Consider the following 16,522-nt stretch of genomic DNA (forward strand, 5'->3'; position numbering starts at 1 on the left):
GTAAAAGTCAAATAATTTGTAAAATCAAAACCATTGAGGTTAGAAAAGGAACATTAACTCCTGTGAAATCCCAGGAATAATGGTGTGGTCAAAAAGGTAGATACTATCCTCTCTTGAGAGCTGTTGGATAAAAACAGACTGGAAAAACAGCACACATAAATTCATCTCAAGAATGGTCTTACTGTAAGAGTTCAGGCTAGGTTCGAATCTCTTCAACATTGATTAGCTGGGTGACCTTGGGCAAATGACAACAACTTTCTGGTGTTCTTATATGTAATTTGTAGCTATTAGCTGGGTGACCTTGGGCAAATGACAACTTTCTGCTGTTCTTATATGTAACTTGTAGCTAATAGTACCAGTACATTATGTGGTTTCCAGAGGTTTCATTCAGAAACTGGATGAGAAACATTGAATGCTTAGCATGTGTCTGATGCCTAGTATACCTAGTAGGTATTCAACATTAGCTATTATTATTTTTATTATTATTTCAAGAAGGCTTTTCATAGTTTTCACAAAGACAGCACATTCCCAGAAACCAAATTCCCCTACTTGCCAGCGCCGTAAGCACGTGGCATAAATTCGTGGTGTCCCACGCAAGGCTGAGAACTGGTTATCTGGGGTGGTCTCTGCCTGTTTCCAGCCAAATCGGAAAAATAAGAACACCTTAATTAAAGGTATGCAGTTTGAAGACCTGTTCTTTATTCTTAGGCTGCACTTTTTTGGATGTGAAATTCTTTGATGCAACAGTGGTCAAGGTTAAGTAAGATTTCTCGTAAAGCGTTCAGCAAAAGTTAAAGTTGGCAAGTCTACTGTGGGCCCCGAAATTCGTGAAAACCCCAACAAACAGAATTGACCTCAAACCCCTCTTTCCTTCAAATACAACGCAGGCCGAACGGACCCACCCGGCGGCTGTGAGAGATGTCCCGCGAGGGACCTCGGGGAACGCACGAGACCGGACCAGGACTGGCGGCGGCGGCAGCAGCAAGGAGGCAGGGCCTAGACGGGGCCTGACCCTCGCACGTGATCCTCCCCGGCAGCTAGCCCCGGCGCCCAGAGCGTCAGCCAATCCTCAAAGCTTTCGAAGCGCCTGCCCAGCAGTGCGGCTGAGCCAATGGGCGGCCGCCTTACAGGCTCTTGGTGATCGGGATTCGCGGGTCCTGCCGGCGCTGGTTACTGACGAAAGAGGAACCGGTAGTGGTTGGCTGTGGGACTCCGGCACCCGGCTCCGCACCGGCGGGGAAATCCGCCGGAAACCACTAGGGCTAAGCGGCTGGGGTAGGCGCGCAGCCGCAGAGGTGGTCCGGTGCTGGCAGCCGGGCGTTGGTGGCCGCTGAAGGTGGGCGGCAGGAGGCCTTTGTGAAGTCAGGCGGCTCCAAGTCGTCCCCCGGGTGCGGTCCCCACACCACCTGCGTCACCTGGAGCGAGAGGCTCATTTCAAATATAGACTTCGCGGCCCACCCCAGCCTGCTGAATCGGAAATGCTGCGTTGAGCCCTAGGTGATTATTATGCACCCTTAAATTTAAGAATTAGTCATTCGGAGGTTTCTCTTAATGGCGAACTTGAAAATAAGTTCAGGAAAGCAGACAATTGGGGCGGACCGACAGCCCTGATTTTGATGGTAAGAGCAGTGCGCTGAGTGTGATCTTTCTGCCACAACCTTAAGGCCTCACTTAACCTCGGGACCTTCCTTCCATCATCTGTAGAATGAAATGATGCTCTTCGACCTACCTTCTCGTGGTGGTGATGTGATGATAAAAATTGAATAGTGAGAAACCCAGTGGGATATGAAAATGTGTGGAAGATGGCATTACTATTTCTCAGTGGGGTTCTTATTACTTATCAACCTTATGGGCGGAATTGACTGATGCGGCCTACACAGTATTTAATTACATAAGTGGTACACCACGTATGTGCCCAGCATAGGATTTGATAGGAAGGATTTGAAGGGGTTAGAAACTGGGAGACCAAATAGGAGTCTGCCCAGCCACCCACCTTTGGGGTAATGTGCGTCTGGTCTTCAGTGCCAACAATAGAGAGAATGTGAAATTAAGTTGATGCTGGAAATGAAAGAAGGAATTGAAAGCTTCTCAAGTAAGAAACCAGAAGACAAGCAACAAGAGAGCATCTCTTGAAATCACACAACAGGGTAACCGAGTGGAAATTTCCTGTGAGCAGTTAAAAAGTTAGATTGTGGAGTGGCGCCACCCGTAGCTCATGCCTGTAATCCCAACACTGGGAGGCTGAGGCGCACGGATCACCTGAGGTCGGGAGTTTGAGACCATCCTGACCAACATGGAGAAACCCCGTCTCTACTAAAAATGCAAAAAATTAGCCAGGTGTGGTGGTGCATGCCTGTAATCCCAGCTACTCGGGAGGCTAAGGCAGGAGAATCACTTGAACTAAGGAGGCGGAGGTTGCGGTGAGCCGAGTTGGGGCCATTGCACTCCAGCCTGGTCAACAAGAGTGAAACTCCGTCTCAAAAAAAAAAAAAAAGATTGAAGTCCAGATTTTGCTGAAGATGATAATTTGGGGCTTTTCAGCATGGACTATGGTGGAACCCTCAGAGTCATTTTAGGATGCTGAGATAGGAAATGCATTTTCATTTCTGTAGTGGGGCCTTAAGGAGACCCCATCGTTAGGCTGTCGATATCACATCAGAGAAGATGATCCCATGCAAACTGAACCCTTGGTAAAATAAAAGCATGCTATTATTCATATTAGTGAAGGAAAACATCAGACATAGCTTTGTTGCTGACTTCTGCCCCCTTCAGAGCCCATAGTCACAGGCCTCAGGGCTGTTCTGTACGTAAAGCTCTAGGAAACCTTGCCAGTCCTTCTCACTAATGAGCAGGGCTGAGACTGTGGGATCTTTCTTCATGGCTGCCATCCACAGTTTAAGTTTTGGAGTGTGGTCTACACATCTGTGGGAAGAGGAAAGAATGAAAGGTGTGAGCTAGGTCAACTAGGATGACATCACAGAGTCTCCCATATGTCATTATTACTCTACAGTTTCATTTATTTCCCTTAAATATTTCATTAAAAATATTTAAAAATGCATGTAATAGAATATTCAATTTGAAAGACATTATAGAGGTTCCTTTTTTACCCAAGAGGAATGAGACTAGTGAAGCAACTTGTGAGAACTTGCCCAAAGAGAGAAACTGACAATTTATTAAAATGAGAATCAGGAATGTTCTATGTTAATTATTCTACACCCAGATTATGACCAAAACTAACCCTGAATAGCTCTAATGTCCAAGAAGCGGGAGTAAGGCAAGGTGGCTGCCAAACTCAAAACAGAATTTGGAAAATAATGTGGAAATCTTACTGGTAAATGGGAGGTAACACTGGTTATACAATCAGGCAACAACATCCTTATAAAAATTTACAACCTTACGGATTTTTTTTTTTTTTTTTTTTTTTTTTTTTTTTGGATACAGAGTTGCTCTTGCCTAGGCTGGAGTTCAGTGACATGATCTCAGCTCACTGCAACCGCCTCCCAGGTTCAAGTGATTCTCCTGCCTCAGCTTCCCGAGTAGCTGAGATTACAGGTGTGCACCACAATGCCCAGCTAATTTTTGTTTTTTTTGTAGAGATGGGGTTTCACCAGATTGGCCAGGCTGGTCTCCAACTCCTGACCTCAGATGATCCACCCACCTCGGCCTCCCAAAGTGCTGGGCTTATAGGCATAAGCCACCGTACCCTTCCCCTTATGGATTTGTAATCAGGAAGGAAGGAGTAAATTTTAAAGCACTTTACTACATGTCACAGAAATCCCTGCCCCCTCCCAGTGATGGAGAGTAGTTAGTGTAGGTATATGACATGCCCTGGATAGTCCAAGAGTCCCGTCTGCTTGTTCTCATTCAGACCAGTTGTATTAAATATTTTAAATTCTGTTAAAAAGAAAGGTCAATATATACTATGCCAGCTGTCATCCTAAATTATGCAGAAAATGTTCAAATATCTTACTCATATAACTTCATTGCTTCTAGCCGTTCAAACCAGGGCCAGATGAGATAATCAATCATAGAGATAGAATTGCCACCAAAGAACGTCATCGTCTTATTAGTCAGAACCTGAACATTAAACAGCATAAAAGTATTTATTATTTGTGCATGTAGTAAGACTCACTAGAAAGGCTGAAGGGAAATTAAGTAGAGCAGGTGAGAGAAGCAGTTTTTACTCCGATGTATCTAAGTTGGGTTTTTGTCTGTTTGATCAAAAAACTTAATTAAGCTTTAGAATCTGTTGGTCTGGGATGAAGCAAAACAATCGCAACATAAACTGGAAAACTGAAAAATAAAACAAGTCACAGAGTACAACATATCTGTAATACAAAGGACTGGTATTCAGAACATAGAAAGGATTCCTGGGAATCAGTAAGAAAAATGGCAAATAACCCATTAGAAAAATGAGCAAGACTTGATCTTCACAAAAGATGATGTCCAAATGACCAATTATCATTTGGAAAGGTGTTCAACTGCATTAGTCATTAGGGAAATGCAAATTAAAACCAAAATACAGTAACACTATACATCCATGAGAATGCCTAAAATGAACAAAATGAAGTTGGCAAGGGTATGGAACCACTGTCAGAGGTGTAAATTGGTACAACCATGTTTTAAGAGTATGCATACTCTTATCACCGAGCAATTCTACTTGGAAATGTAACACATGTTCACCAAAAGATATGTATGTGAATGTTCACTGCAGCACTATTTGTAATAGCCCAAATGTGAAAATGTTTATTATCAAGAGTAGAATGGGTAAACTATAATACACTATACTTTGGAACACTGTATAAAGAATAGGAAAGAACTACAGCATAGATGAACCCACAAACCTAACATTGAATGAAAGCAGGCAGACCCAAAAAGATGCACATTATATGAGTTCATTTGCATAAACTACAAAAAAGCCCAAACTAATATTTTGTTAGTTGATATGACTGCTCGTTCCATGACTGTGTTCACTTTGTGAAAATGTGTATGTTCTTATGCTGTGGGTACTTCCCTGTGTCAAAAATTAAAAATATTAACTTTTCAGTATAAAATGCACAGTCTGTAGCTTATGACGGTTCAGTTTAAATTCTTTTCAACTTTACAATGGTGCAAAAGCAAGCATTCAGTAGAAACTGTACTTTGAACTTTGAATTTTGCTCTTTTCCTGGGCTATCGATTTGCAGTATGATACTCTTATGCTGGGCAGCCACACCATCAGGAGAGTAAACAACCAATGCTCTAATGTGTGCTGTGTTGCCAACGTCTTTTGGATATGGATATTCAATAAATTATATGAAATATTCAACACTTTATAGATAGGTTTTATGTTTGATGATTTTGCCTAATTGCAGGCTAACAGAAGTTTTCTGAGCACATTTAAAGCAGGCGAGGCTAAGCTATGATGCTCTGTAGGTTGGGTTTATTAAATGCATTTTCCACTTAACGATATTTTCAACTTACGATGGGTTTATTGGATGTAACCCCATTGTAAGTGCAAAAGCATTTGTACTTAAAATATACTGGAAATAGATTGGATTAACTACTAAACTGATGACAATCATTTGAAAACCAAACACAAATTGTATGTTTCTGAAATTTTAAGAAGGTGAATTGGTTACAGGGTTTGCCAAAGGGGGTGATTAAGAATATTATCGGACTATTTAAACCAACACCAAACTAATTTGTCCTTTATAAATAACCTCCATAGTTTTTCTCAATGCATAATATGCATTTTAGATTGCTTATATCTACCGATTGTGTTCTGTCTACTACTAAACTAATTATCTGAAGAATATGGACTGCATCTTACTTTCCAGCTCCCACACTCTTCAGCAGAAAAATATAAAGTACCAACATTGATTCCAGAAGAAATGTAAAACCGAAAAACCAGTTACCATTAAAGAAATCAAACTAGTAATGAAAAATCTACCCCTGTTAACACAGATACCAGGCTCAAATGTTTTAAAGAAACACTAGTCCCTACCAAATGGTTTCAGAGATTAGAAAAACAGCTTAGTTACCCAACTCATTTTATGAGGTCAGAATATCCTTGATACCAAAAGCTAATAATGATACTATAAGAATAGAAAATTATAGGCCAATCTCATTTATGAACACACATACAAAACTCATTTATTAGCTAATTCTACAGTACATATAAAAATCCATAGAGAACAAGTAGGTTTTATCTTAGGAATGCTAGGATGGTTAAACATTAAAAAAAAAAAAATCTGTCAGTAGCACCATATTCACCAGATTAACAGGAAAAAATTCTATGAACATTTCAATAGATGTAAAAGATGCAGAAAAAGCATTCGATAAAATTCAACATTTACGACTTTTTAAAAAATTAGCAAGCTAGTAATAGAAGAGAACTTTATAATGAAAAAAAGGTTTCTGAAAAACCTACAGCAAACGTCATATTACTGATAAGATGTTAAATGCATTCCCATAAAAGACGGGAACTGTATCTTCTGTCAGCAAAAACTTCAGGCTTAGCATGAATGAAATATCTCAAAGCCAAGAGACAGACTCCAAGGCCCAAATGTCAGCTTTCCCCAAAAGAAGGTAAAATACATCTGGGCTTCCCTCAAGTGTCTGTACTGTTCATTGCAAACTTTTTCTGGTGGGAAATATTTAGTATGTAATACTAAGTGGACACAGGACACAGAAAAGAAAGCAGAACACAGAATGATATCTATGCTCTGATTAGAGCTACATTAATTTTTTAAAAATATATGGACAAGGACTGCAAACAAGCATGGAAAACTGGATACATAAAAGCTTGTGGAAATGTGGGGACAATTTCCTTTTTCCTTGTTACCTTAATGTTAACACAGCAGAATATTTTAAAGCAAGCCCATGACAAAGTATTTTTAGGTGTTTTGATTTATATCTTAAGCAGAACAGCTTTCTGCTTTATAACAGCAGTCTGTTAAATGTTTAGGGGGATTTTCCTAATTGCCATAAAGTGACTTGGGAAGTGGGAATATGAAGAAAAGAATAGGAGGAAAAGGAGGGTAGATATAGTTATCGTTTACTCTGATGGTAGCTAGGAGAAATGATTACCTCCTCTAGCTTGGTAAATTCTTTACGAAATTCTTCTTTTAGGCCAGCATGGTCTTCTTTATTTTGGCTTCTAATAAAGCTTCCTAGCAAGGATGGCACCTAGAAAGAGAAGAATTTCTTAGTTTATCAGTTTACGGCTAACTATATCGGCCCCCTCACATAAAAACATGATAGAACCCTCATAGTCCTGGTGTCACGGTGTTCCAGAAACATCAAGGGTGCACCAAGTTCCTGTGCTCGCAGAGGTAATGGACTGGTCTTAGGAACAGTTTTGTGGCCTAAAATGCTGGGTTGGTCAGGATTTTAGCAATTATAAATAAACAGAACCTACTTTGGCACGTTTAAGAAACAACTTTCTTTCCTTTTTTTTTGAAACGGAGTCATGCTCTGTCACCCAGGCTGGAATGCAGTGGCACGATCTCAGCTCACTGCAACCTCCACCACCCAGGCTCAAGTAATTCTCCTGTCTCTGCCTCCTTAGTAGCTGAGATTATGGGCATGTGCCACTACGCCCGGCTAATTTTTGTATTTTTAGTACAGCAGATATGGATTCACCATACTGACCAGGCTGGTCTCGAATTCCTGACCTCAGGTGATCCGTCTGCCTCAGCCTCCCAAAGTGTTGGGATTACAGGTTTGAGCCACCACGCCCGGCCAACACAACTTTCTTTAAAGGAGACTGAGTGGCTCATAGAATTATTGGGACGCTGAACAAACAGGCTTGGAATTAAGACAGAACATCCCAAATTCATGCTGAGAACTGGCCTCATGGGAAGCACCCACAGATGCTAGTGCAAGCTGAGCATTAGATGCTTCAGTTTGTGCGGCTGCCAGAAAGTAGAGTCTGAGATAACCGCTAACGCCACTGGCACTGATGCCATTTCTACTCGAGAATTTTATTTTGTAACCCACACTGCTGAAACCCAGAAGCTCTGCCGCCACTCTCACCAGCAGAACCAGTGGAGAGCTGAATATCTTAAACAGATATCCCAGCAAGTCTGTTTCCTCACCTTGCTTATTTCTGAATTGAACTCTATTGTGTGTGTCTGACAGGAAAAGCCTAGGTCACAAAACTTGGCCCCAACTGCAAAGAGCTAGGGTAGAGAATTTTTCTGATTTCTTTGTTGGGGAGGACGCCAGGAGACTGCCCAAAAGGGACTGACTACCTAAAGACTTGACGGGTGTAGCATCAGATGCTTTAATGCTAATGATGGTGTTTATGTGTTTTAATACTTTGGTCTTCGGTATCATTTCATTGCAAGATGCAGAAGTCCACTCATCCTAGTTTAAGTAAACAGGCACTTGTAAAAATACAGAATCCCATGAAATCCCATCCACATCAGTTCAGCCTGCCTTCACTGGGACTGAAGGCTTTCAGGCAGCCCTTTCATCCACATTTCCATCTGGGTCTACCTGGTCTTTCATCTGTTTTACCTTACATTTCTGCTCCATATTACTTTCCATACTTCAGTCCCTTTGCAATGCTTTAAATTTTTGCTCTTCTAAAAAATTATTTCTTAAATGGCTTTGGTTTTCCCAGCCTCTGATGTTATATTTGAGCCCCAATGCTTAGTTGTCTTTACTGTCCTAACCTTTACTGTCTTAGTCTCTGTGTCTCATTTCCAAGTTCCCAGGAGAGAAGATGACTGGCCCAGGTGTGGGGGTGGGGTACGTTTCTGTTCTGATGGGCTGTCGCCAGGAGAGCAGGGTCATATGTACCTAAGGCCACCTCTCCTTTAAAAGCAAGTGGTCCTTTAAAAGCAAGTGGGGAAGTAAAGGTGGGCATCGTCAGCATTACTTCTAAAGCTCCTTTTCTTTCTAGATAGTACAATGAATCTCTTGTGACTACTTTTTAAAATAGTAGCTTTATGTATGAAAGTAAAACTTCATGCCTAAAAGCTTTATTTTTAAAGCTCATTTTCTCTGACATGTCCTACAAGTCCTTTCACGATCCAATTCCTGTTTACCTCTCCAAAGTTACCCATTTTATCTCTTCTCCTGATACTTTATATTCCAGCCATACTAAAAAAAGTTTTCTAGAACTGGCACCAGACCAAAGAGATTTTTCTTAAAGAACCACTTAGGCTTTTTTTTTTTTTTTTTTTGGTTGATATTGATGACTTCGTGTCTTGAAGCTGCATGCCTTTAACTTGTTACTACTTTGTAAAATTCTCCAACATCTTTCTTGAAAATGTCATGTTCCCTTTGATTATCTTTCACAGCAGCCACCTCTACTATTCTTTCACCCTCATCTTACTAAGCAGGTGACTCACTCTTCCTGTCCCGTTGGCTTCCCTTTATAATGTCTCCTAAAACAGAATGTTTTCCCTATAACTCTCTCTTAGGGCATTTCTTTAACCATCTTTTTCTCTAAAGATAATCCTTTATACATTGACCATACTACCAAGGTGACAATATTATAGGCATATAATCAGACATGCTATTCTTGGTGTCTAAACACACATCTGTTAGTTATTTCTTTGTTAATATTCATTGTGCTAATCCACAATGTTGATGCAAATAAGGTACAAACAGTTCTCCAGGAATGCCATTTATTCCGTCATCTGAGTAGCTGCTCGCTGCTTGATGCTATGGCTATAAGGACAAGAACTAAGTAGTTACTGTGTGTCAGACTCTGCTCTAGGTGTTTTATATTAACTGATTTTTATCTTATGAGGTGGGAACAATTACTATACCCATTTTACCAATGATGAACGGAGAGGCAAAGTAATAAGTAACTTGCTCAGAGTCACAGGAAAGTAGCAGAGCCAGTCACAAAACTAGGCAGAGAACTAACAGTGATCAACAGTGATCAAAACACAGCCCTCACCCTCAAGGAGCTCACAACCCCAGTGCAGTACATAGGCAAGAAAACAGGCCTAAGTTCACACAGATGGGAACTCAGAAGCTAGAGCACTAACCAGCCTGACAAGCTCCTGAAAGGCAGCAGTGTCTGAACAGACATGTGAAAAATGATGTGGAGATAACCAGGCACAGTGAGAAGTGGGAAGAATCTGACAGCAAGAATTGAGAGAGAAAGGGGCGAATTTGGGAATTCTGAGAAAAGTTTAGTATGGCTGCCATATATAAAGTGTCAGGAGAAGAGTGAAAAGGGATAATTTTGGAGGTAAACAGGAACTGGATCGTGAAAGGACTTGCAGGACACTCAGAGCTGACAAGTATATTCCTGTTTTGTTTTTCTCTCCCAAATCACTGAACTATAAATGGCAGCACAGATTTCGCTTTAAAAAAACAGGTTTTTCAAATAGGAGCTGAAATTTCTTATGCACAAACCTTAGAAAACAACTCTAAGATCATCTCTGGCAAGCTTTCTCATAGGGGTCATCCGGCAACAGCTTCTTCCCTGGGTATGCTTCATCCAGGTACTCACAGGTGATGGGAGACTCATAGATCAGCTGACCCTGACTGTTTTCCAGAACTGGCACCAGACCAAAGGGATTTTTCTTAAAGAACCACTCAGGCTTATTTTTCAGGTTGATATTGATGACTTCATGCCTGAAAGACACATAGGAGACTATGAAGAGAGGGAAACAACTTTTGTGCTTTTGGATAAATCCTCTTTGCCATCCACTTAGCTGATCAAGCCCCAAATTTAGGAGTCAGCCTAGATTCCTTCCATTCTAGTTTTTTATTTTATGAATTTGACTACTTTCGATATACCTTTTAAGTACAATCATGCAGTATTTGTCTTTCTGTGTCTGGCTTATTTTACTTAGCATAATGTCTGCAAGGTCCGTCCATGTTGTCACATATTGCAGAATTTCCATCCTTTTTAGGTGGAATAGCATTACCACATTTTCTTTATCCATTCATCTGCTGATGGACATTGACATTATGCTGTTATGAACAGTGCTGCAGTCTACATGAGAGTGCTACTATCTCTTTGAGAATTTGATTTCATTTAATTTGGGTATATACCCAGTAGTGAGATTGCTGAATCATATAGTAGTTCTATTTTTAATTTTTTGAAGAACATCTATACTGTTTTCCATAGCAGTTGTACCATTTTACATTCCCGCCAACAGTGCGAACGGTGTGCAAGGGTTCTGATTTCTACACATCCTTGCTAATACTTTTTGTCTTTTTTGATTATAGTCATCTTGACAAGTGTGAGGTTATTATGTGATTTTGATTTGCATTTTCCTGATGATTAGTGATAAGCACTTTTTCATATATGTGTTGCCCATTTTTATGTCCTCTGAAGAAATGTCTATTTTTTTAATTTTAATTTTTTTTTTTTTTACATTCTGTCTCCCAGGCTGGAGTGCAGTGGCTTGATCACAGCTCACTGCAGCCTCGACCTCCTGTGCTAAAGCGATCCTCCTACCTCCCGAGTAGTTGGGACCACAGGCGTGCACCACCACACCCAGCTAATTTTTTTGTAGAGACAGGATCCTGCCATGTTGCCAAGGCTGGTCTTGAACTCCTGGGCTCAAGTGATCTGCCTGCCTTGGGGTTATAGGCGTGAGCTACCATGCCCAGCCTGAGAAATGTCTATTTAAGACCTTAGCCCATGTTAGAATCAGGTTTTTTCGTTGTTGAGTTGTAAAGATTCCTTATGTATTTTGGAGATTAACCCCTTACCAGATATGTGGTTTGCAAGTACTTTCTCCTATTCCATAGGTTGCCTTTTTGCTCTGTTAATCATTTCCTTTGCTGTGTGGAAGCTTTTTTGTTTGATGTAGTCCCATATGTTTATTTTTGGTTTTGTTGCCCGGTCTTTGGTGTCATGTCCAGGAAATCATTGCCAAGGCCAGTGTCATGAAGCTTTTCCCCTATGTTTCCTCTACACTTTGGCCTTTTTTATATTCCTTGAATTTGCCAAATGTGTTTCCACCTTAGAGTCTTTGCACTTGATGGTCCTCTGCCTCCTCTGCCTGCCTTTTCCTAGGTCTTCCCAGGTCAAACACACACCCCAGGCCCTCCCTGACCACAGCTCTGAAGTTGCTGAGCAGCTTCTATTACATGATTATCATGTTTTACTTTCTTCATTGAACGGATAATATGTATCTGAAATTACTTTGCTCACTTATTTACAAGTTTATTAAGTTATCTTCCTAGAATGTAAGCTGCACAAAAGGTGGGATCTTGTGTATCTGTTCATAGTAATAAACAAACATGTAAATGAGCAAAATGCTAAATAGATATAAATACTCTGAAGAAAATAAAAAGTTTCAGATAAGGACTCAGTAAATATTTTTGTTTTGAAATATTTCACATGAATGAATGAATATATCAGTGGAAATGCTTCAGAATTGTCAATAAGATACTCCATTTATGGCTAAGAGGTATCTTAGTTATAAATTACATGAGGCAACTAATTGAATTGTGTCCACTACCCACTATATGAGAACCAACATAAAATTCAATTTATTTTGCTAATTTGAGTAAAAAGTTTCTTGGTTTTTATAAAGATATTAAAGAATCCTTGAAATCCACCCACAAGGTCAGGTGTGGTAGCTCAATCTGTAATCCCAGAACTTTCGGAGGCTGAAGTGGGCGGATTGCTTAAACCCAGGAGTTCAAGACCAGCCTGGGCAACATGGTGAAACCCTATCTCTACAAAAACTATAAAAATTAGCCAAGTGTGGTGGCACTCACCTGTAATCCCAGCTACTCAGGATGCTGAGGTGAGAAGATCGCTTGAGCCCTGGAGGCAGAGGTTGCAGTGAGCCATGATTGCACCACTGCATTCTAGCCTGGGTGACAGGGTGAGACCCTGTCTCGAAAAAAAAAAAAAAAAACCAACAATCCACCCACAAAATAAGCTTTCAGATTAAATCTCCATGCACTGATTTTTTAAAAAAAATGTTGTCTAAGTAAATCGTACAAAGTAAACCAAAAAGGAAGAAAACAGGTGAAGTCCAGGATATAGTCAGATTGTATTTAGGTCTCTCTTGTATGTTGCCTGAGACGGTAGAGGAACTTAGAGAAAACAGCCAGGTCTATATGATCGTCAAGGCTGAATAAATGTTCAACAGAATGAATTGCTAAAAAAAAATAGACACCAATACCTTTTGTTTTCTGTTTTCCCATCCACAGCTGTAGCTCGAACAGCGTTTCATTTAAGGATTTAAATACATAATCCCCCATGGAAACAAAGGAACATCCAATTTGAACATGAGCACAGGTGTGTGTATAATTTAAAAGGTTCATGTGCTGACAGAATACTGGACACTGGACACTTAGGTACCAGCCACTGCAAAAAAAAAAAAAAAAAAAAATGGCTCCTTGCCAAAGAATTATCAACATTTTTGAACTATGAAACAAACAAAAACTTTTGTTACTATGAAAACAAAAGGCAGATCCTGGGCTTTTGTTCTTAAAAAAAAAAAGTATCTCGGAACACACATGCATTTTGGTAACCTGGCATCGTGAGCCAGCAAGTCTATACACCTGCCACAGCAAGTTGGAAGATGCATCTTTTAGAGAAAACCATGCTTTGTTAAGTCATATCATGTGGTTAGAATCTAGTACTTTCCTAGTAAAAGCCTCCTAGGGGCTCAAGCTTAAAACTGGTCTATTAATGTAATAGACCTTTGTTGTTTGCACTGCCTGGAAGCTGTTAACTACCCTCTTCCTCCCTTCTACCCACACTATTATGGGAAGATAGTTCCAATGTTCTATCTGCCCCAGTAAATAAGGTAGGATTGTTTCAGACTAAAGGTCCAGGGTGAAGCACATAATCCAGGACTTTGTGCCTCTGAATCCAGCTGTGTCATGCTCCTGGACTTTTCAATTAAATGAGTACCAAAAAAGGTCTTTTTCAATTTCGATTAAATTAGATTTCTCTTAGTACAATAAAAGAGTTCTATTACAGCAAATATGACAGTGTTTTTGATAAACATTACTAAATAGTAAGTATTCTATGTGTTCAGAATCATAATCTCATCAAAATGAGAGGCATTGCTTAGTGAAGTAATGACGAATCCCCTTCAAATGTATTTTTTAAATGCATTTTACCTTTCTTTTAGGGAAAATAATTGCCTACTCCTAAAGATTCTCCCCTTAGAAAGGTAAAATTAGTTCACAAACACTGAACACACAGAAAATTTCTTAAGAATGGGGTTTTTTTTTTTAAACTTCCACAGAGCCTTCCACACCACAGGTATCTAATAAATGTCTAATCAACAGACATTCAGAGGTCATGGGAAAGGAAGTGGTTCCAATGGATACTTGGTGTCAGAGAAAAGCCAAGTGACTGTTGCACATGTCCTGTGGATAGCCCGTAAGCCAAAAACTACGCTAGTTTCAAAACAGGCTCTGCAGAAGGATGAGCTAGACAGACACTTCCCTCTGTTTGACTCAACCAACAGCCCAATCCACAGGAATATGTGCAGTTAACTCAGCACTACTCTAGGAGGGTCAGGGTCTAAGCTCTGCTGTACTGGGGTAAATTACTATTCTAGGAGGGAACAATACATTCAGAATAACAACTAACAGTTAAGCTGGAATAAGAATGGGGAATCACAGTAGGGCGAAAGCAAAAGGGCTCTGGACCAGGAATTTGCGACCTACCAAAGCTAAAAGAGCTGCTGCCGGTTATTACCCGGGCAAATCACTAACATCACTGGAGCCTCAGCTTTTCTAATCCATTAAATGGTTGGTTAATCTAAATGAGGTGTCCTAGACCTGGAGTCTTGTCCTAAACCGTTGGAATCTGTGGCCTATTTTTCCTAGGGGAAGGGTCTATACCTTGCTGTCTCCCAAAGGGCCGAGAATAATGTGCAGTAAAGGACGCTGGCGGGAGGCGGGTAGAAGGGAGCTGAGACCCCACCCCACCCCGCCGCCTGCAGCAAGGTCCCGGACAGCTCGGGGAGCGTCCCCCGCCTGGGTGCCAACCTGATTCCCTTGGCCTTCAGAACCAGAAGCGTCCTCTCAGCAAACGGGCAGAACCTCATGCTGTAGACGCGGATCGAGCCCTCCGGGACCGGCCCCGGGGGCGCGCTTCCTGCCGGGGAGAAGCGAAGGCGATTACGGCCCAGAGAGGTGTCGAGACCCCCAGTATCCCACGGCCCCCGCGTCCCACTGCAGCTCCGACCCGTTCCCCGCCGGTGGGGCGCTCCCGGGAGGCTGGGCTCCCGGAGCAGCCTCAAACATGCCGCTGGGGGTCGCCGAGATCACCCCTCTTCGCGGCGGGCAGGCCTCACCCTTCCCCAGGCTCCTGGCAGACTCCCCGGACATCGTGGCGCAGCGCAGGCCGAGCTTCTCTGGGGTGCAGGCGATTCAGGAAGTAGGTCGCCCGTCCTTCCCGCCCTCCTTCCCTCCCGCGCTTTCTCCCTGGCTCAAAAGTGCCTGCCCCAGGCGGCCGCCAGCTCCACCCGGTGTGCCTTCCCGGCTTTATGGGATAGCCCTTAAAATAGCTTAAGGGGCTGTAAAGCATCTCGCTGGCCAAGAGATGCACCCACAGGGAGATGCACAAAAGTTCTAAATGCTCAGAGTCATCCCTCCGCCCCCGAACGAAGGGGTCTCCACTCCGCCCTCCATGGGGCTCCACGTCTGACCCTGGCCCTGACCTCCCTCCTGTGGCACGGACCTCGAAGCACCACCCGCTCCGTCCCAAGGCTTCACGACTTCAGAGCCTGTGGCCCGAACTCATGGCTCACTCACCGGTCCAGAGCATTCTCTCCAAAGGCTCCTGTTAGCTTGTGAAGGGAAAATAAAAATCTCTGGACCCCAAACTTACTATGCCAAAGGGAAGAGTCAAGCTTGGAAACTGAGTCAGGCAATACTGCCTCCCATTTTGTTCCTAAATAGATAGCTACAAAGATCAAAGGCCACACACCTCCCCAAGGGGCTTGTTTACAAGGAAATTCCTTGTGGGCCCCCAAGATCTTTACTCTAAAACAGATCAGTTGAATTTCATACTGGCAATGTAAACTAACGGATTATCTTCCCAAGTACGGGACAAAGACAGGTCTAGGAGTCATCCTTCCTCTCGCTGGAGAAAAATGCGTATTTGACTGCTTCCTCTACCCTATATTTAATCTTGTAAAAATGCAGATTCACCAAGCACTAGCATAATTGACTATTCCTCTACGACCTCCTTTCACGAATGTAACATGTGCATTCAGTGAATGCTGATCAAAGGCCCCAAAGAATGCAACTACTTGCCCCTTTTATCTACCTTCCCTTTTTTCTTTCTTTCCACTTTCCCCTACTGCCTGCTCTTTCCCCTTTAAATATTGAAGTCCTCAAGCCCTCTTTGGAAAGAGCACAGATCACAGATGCTCCTGTGATTTTGTGTTCCTTTTTCTCAGATGTGTCCTCAACCCTGGTAAAATAAACCTCTGAAAGAATTGTGACTCACCTTGGTCATTTCCTTTGATTTACAAGCTCATCTATGCCTCGAGCTTAACGTGACTACTGGGAGGGCCTCTGTCCCTACTGTCACCTGTAGGGTACATCCTTTTCATTTTAACCCACAGGA

At 41.9% G+C, this 16,522-nt stretch overlaps 2 protein-coding genes across 3 annotated transcripts in view; both read right to left on the minus strand.

Annotated features, from left to right (window-relative positions):
* GSTO2 (glutathione S-transferase omega 2) overlaps positions 1 to 2,312 on the minus strand; it is a 30,572-nt gene extending 28,260 nt beyond the window's left edge. For both annotated transcript variants that reach the window (XM_023206583.3, XM_023206582.3), the window contains exon 1: positions 903 to 2,312. The gene's annotated coding sequence lies outside the window, so the exon portion shown is untranslated. The remainder of the gene's footprint in view (positions 1 to 902) is intronic.
* Positions 2,313 to 2,703: 391 nt separating this feature from the next.
* On the minus strand, positions 2,704 to 15,468 carry GSTO1 (glutathione S-transferase omega 1). The gene is given in 7 exon segments (XM_023206581.2): positions 2,704 to 2,922; positions 3,971 to 4,077; positions 7,072 to 7,170; positions 10,366 to 10,391; positions 10,394 to 10,587; positions 14,935 to 15,043; positions 15,243 to 15,468. Coding segments are annotated over 7 exon segments (723 nt in total). The 5' UTR covers positions 15,277 to 15,468; the 3' UTR covers positions 2,704 to 2,768.
* Between the last annotated feature and the right edge of the window lie 1,054 nt (positions 15,469 to 16,522).

Source organism: Piliocolobus tephrosceles, chromosome 9 (assembly GCF_002776525.5).
Source record: "Piliocolobus tephrosceles isolate RC106 chromosome 9, ASM277652v3, whole genome shotgun sequence".
In the NCBI taxonomy this organism is placed as follows: Eukaryota; Metazoa; Chordata; class Mammalia; order Primates; family Cercopithecidae; genus Piliocolobus; species Piliocolobus tephrosceles.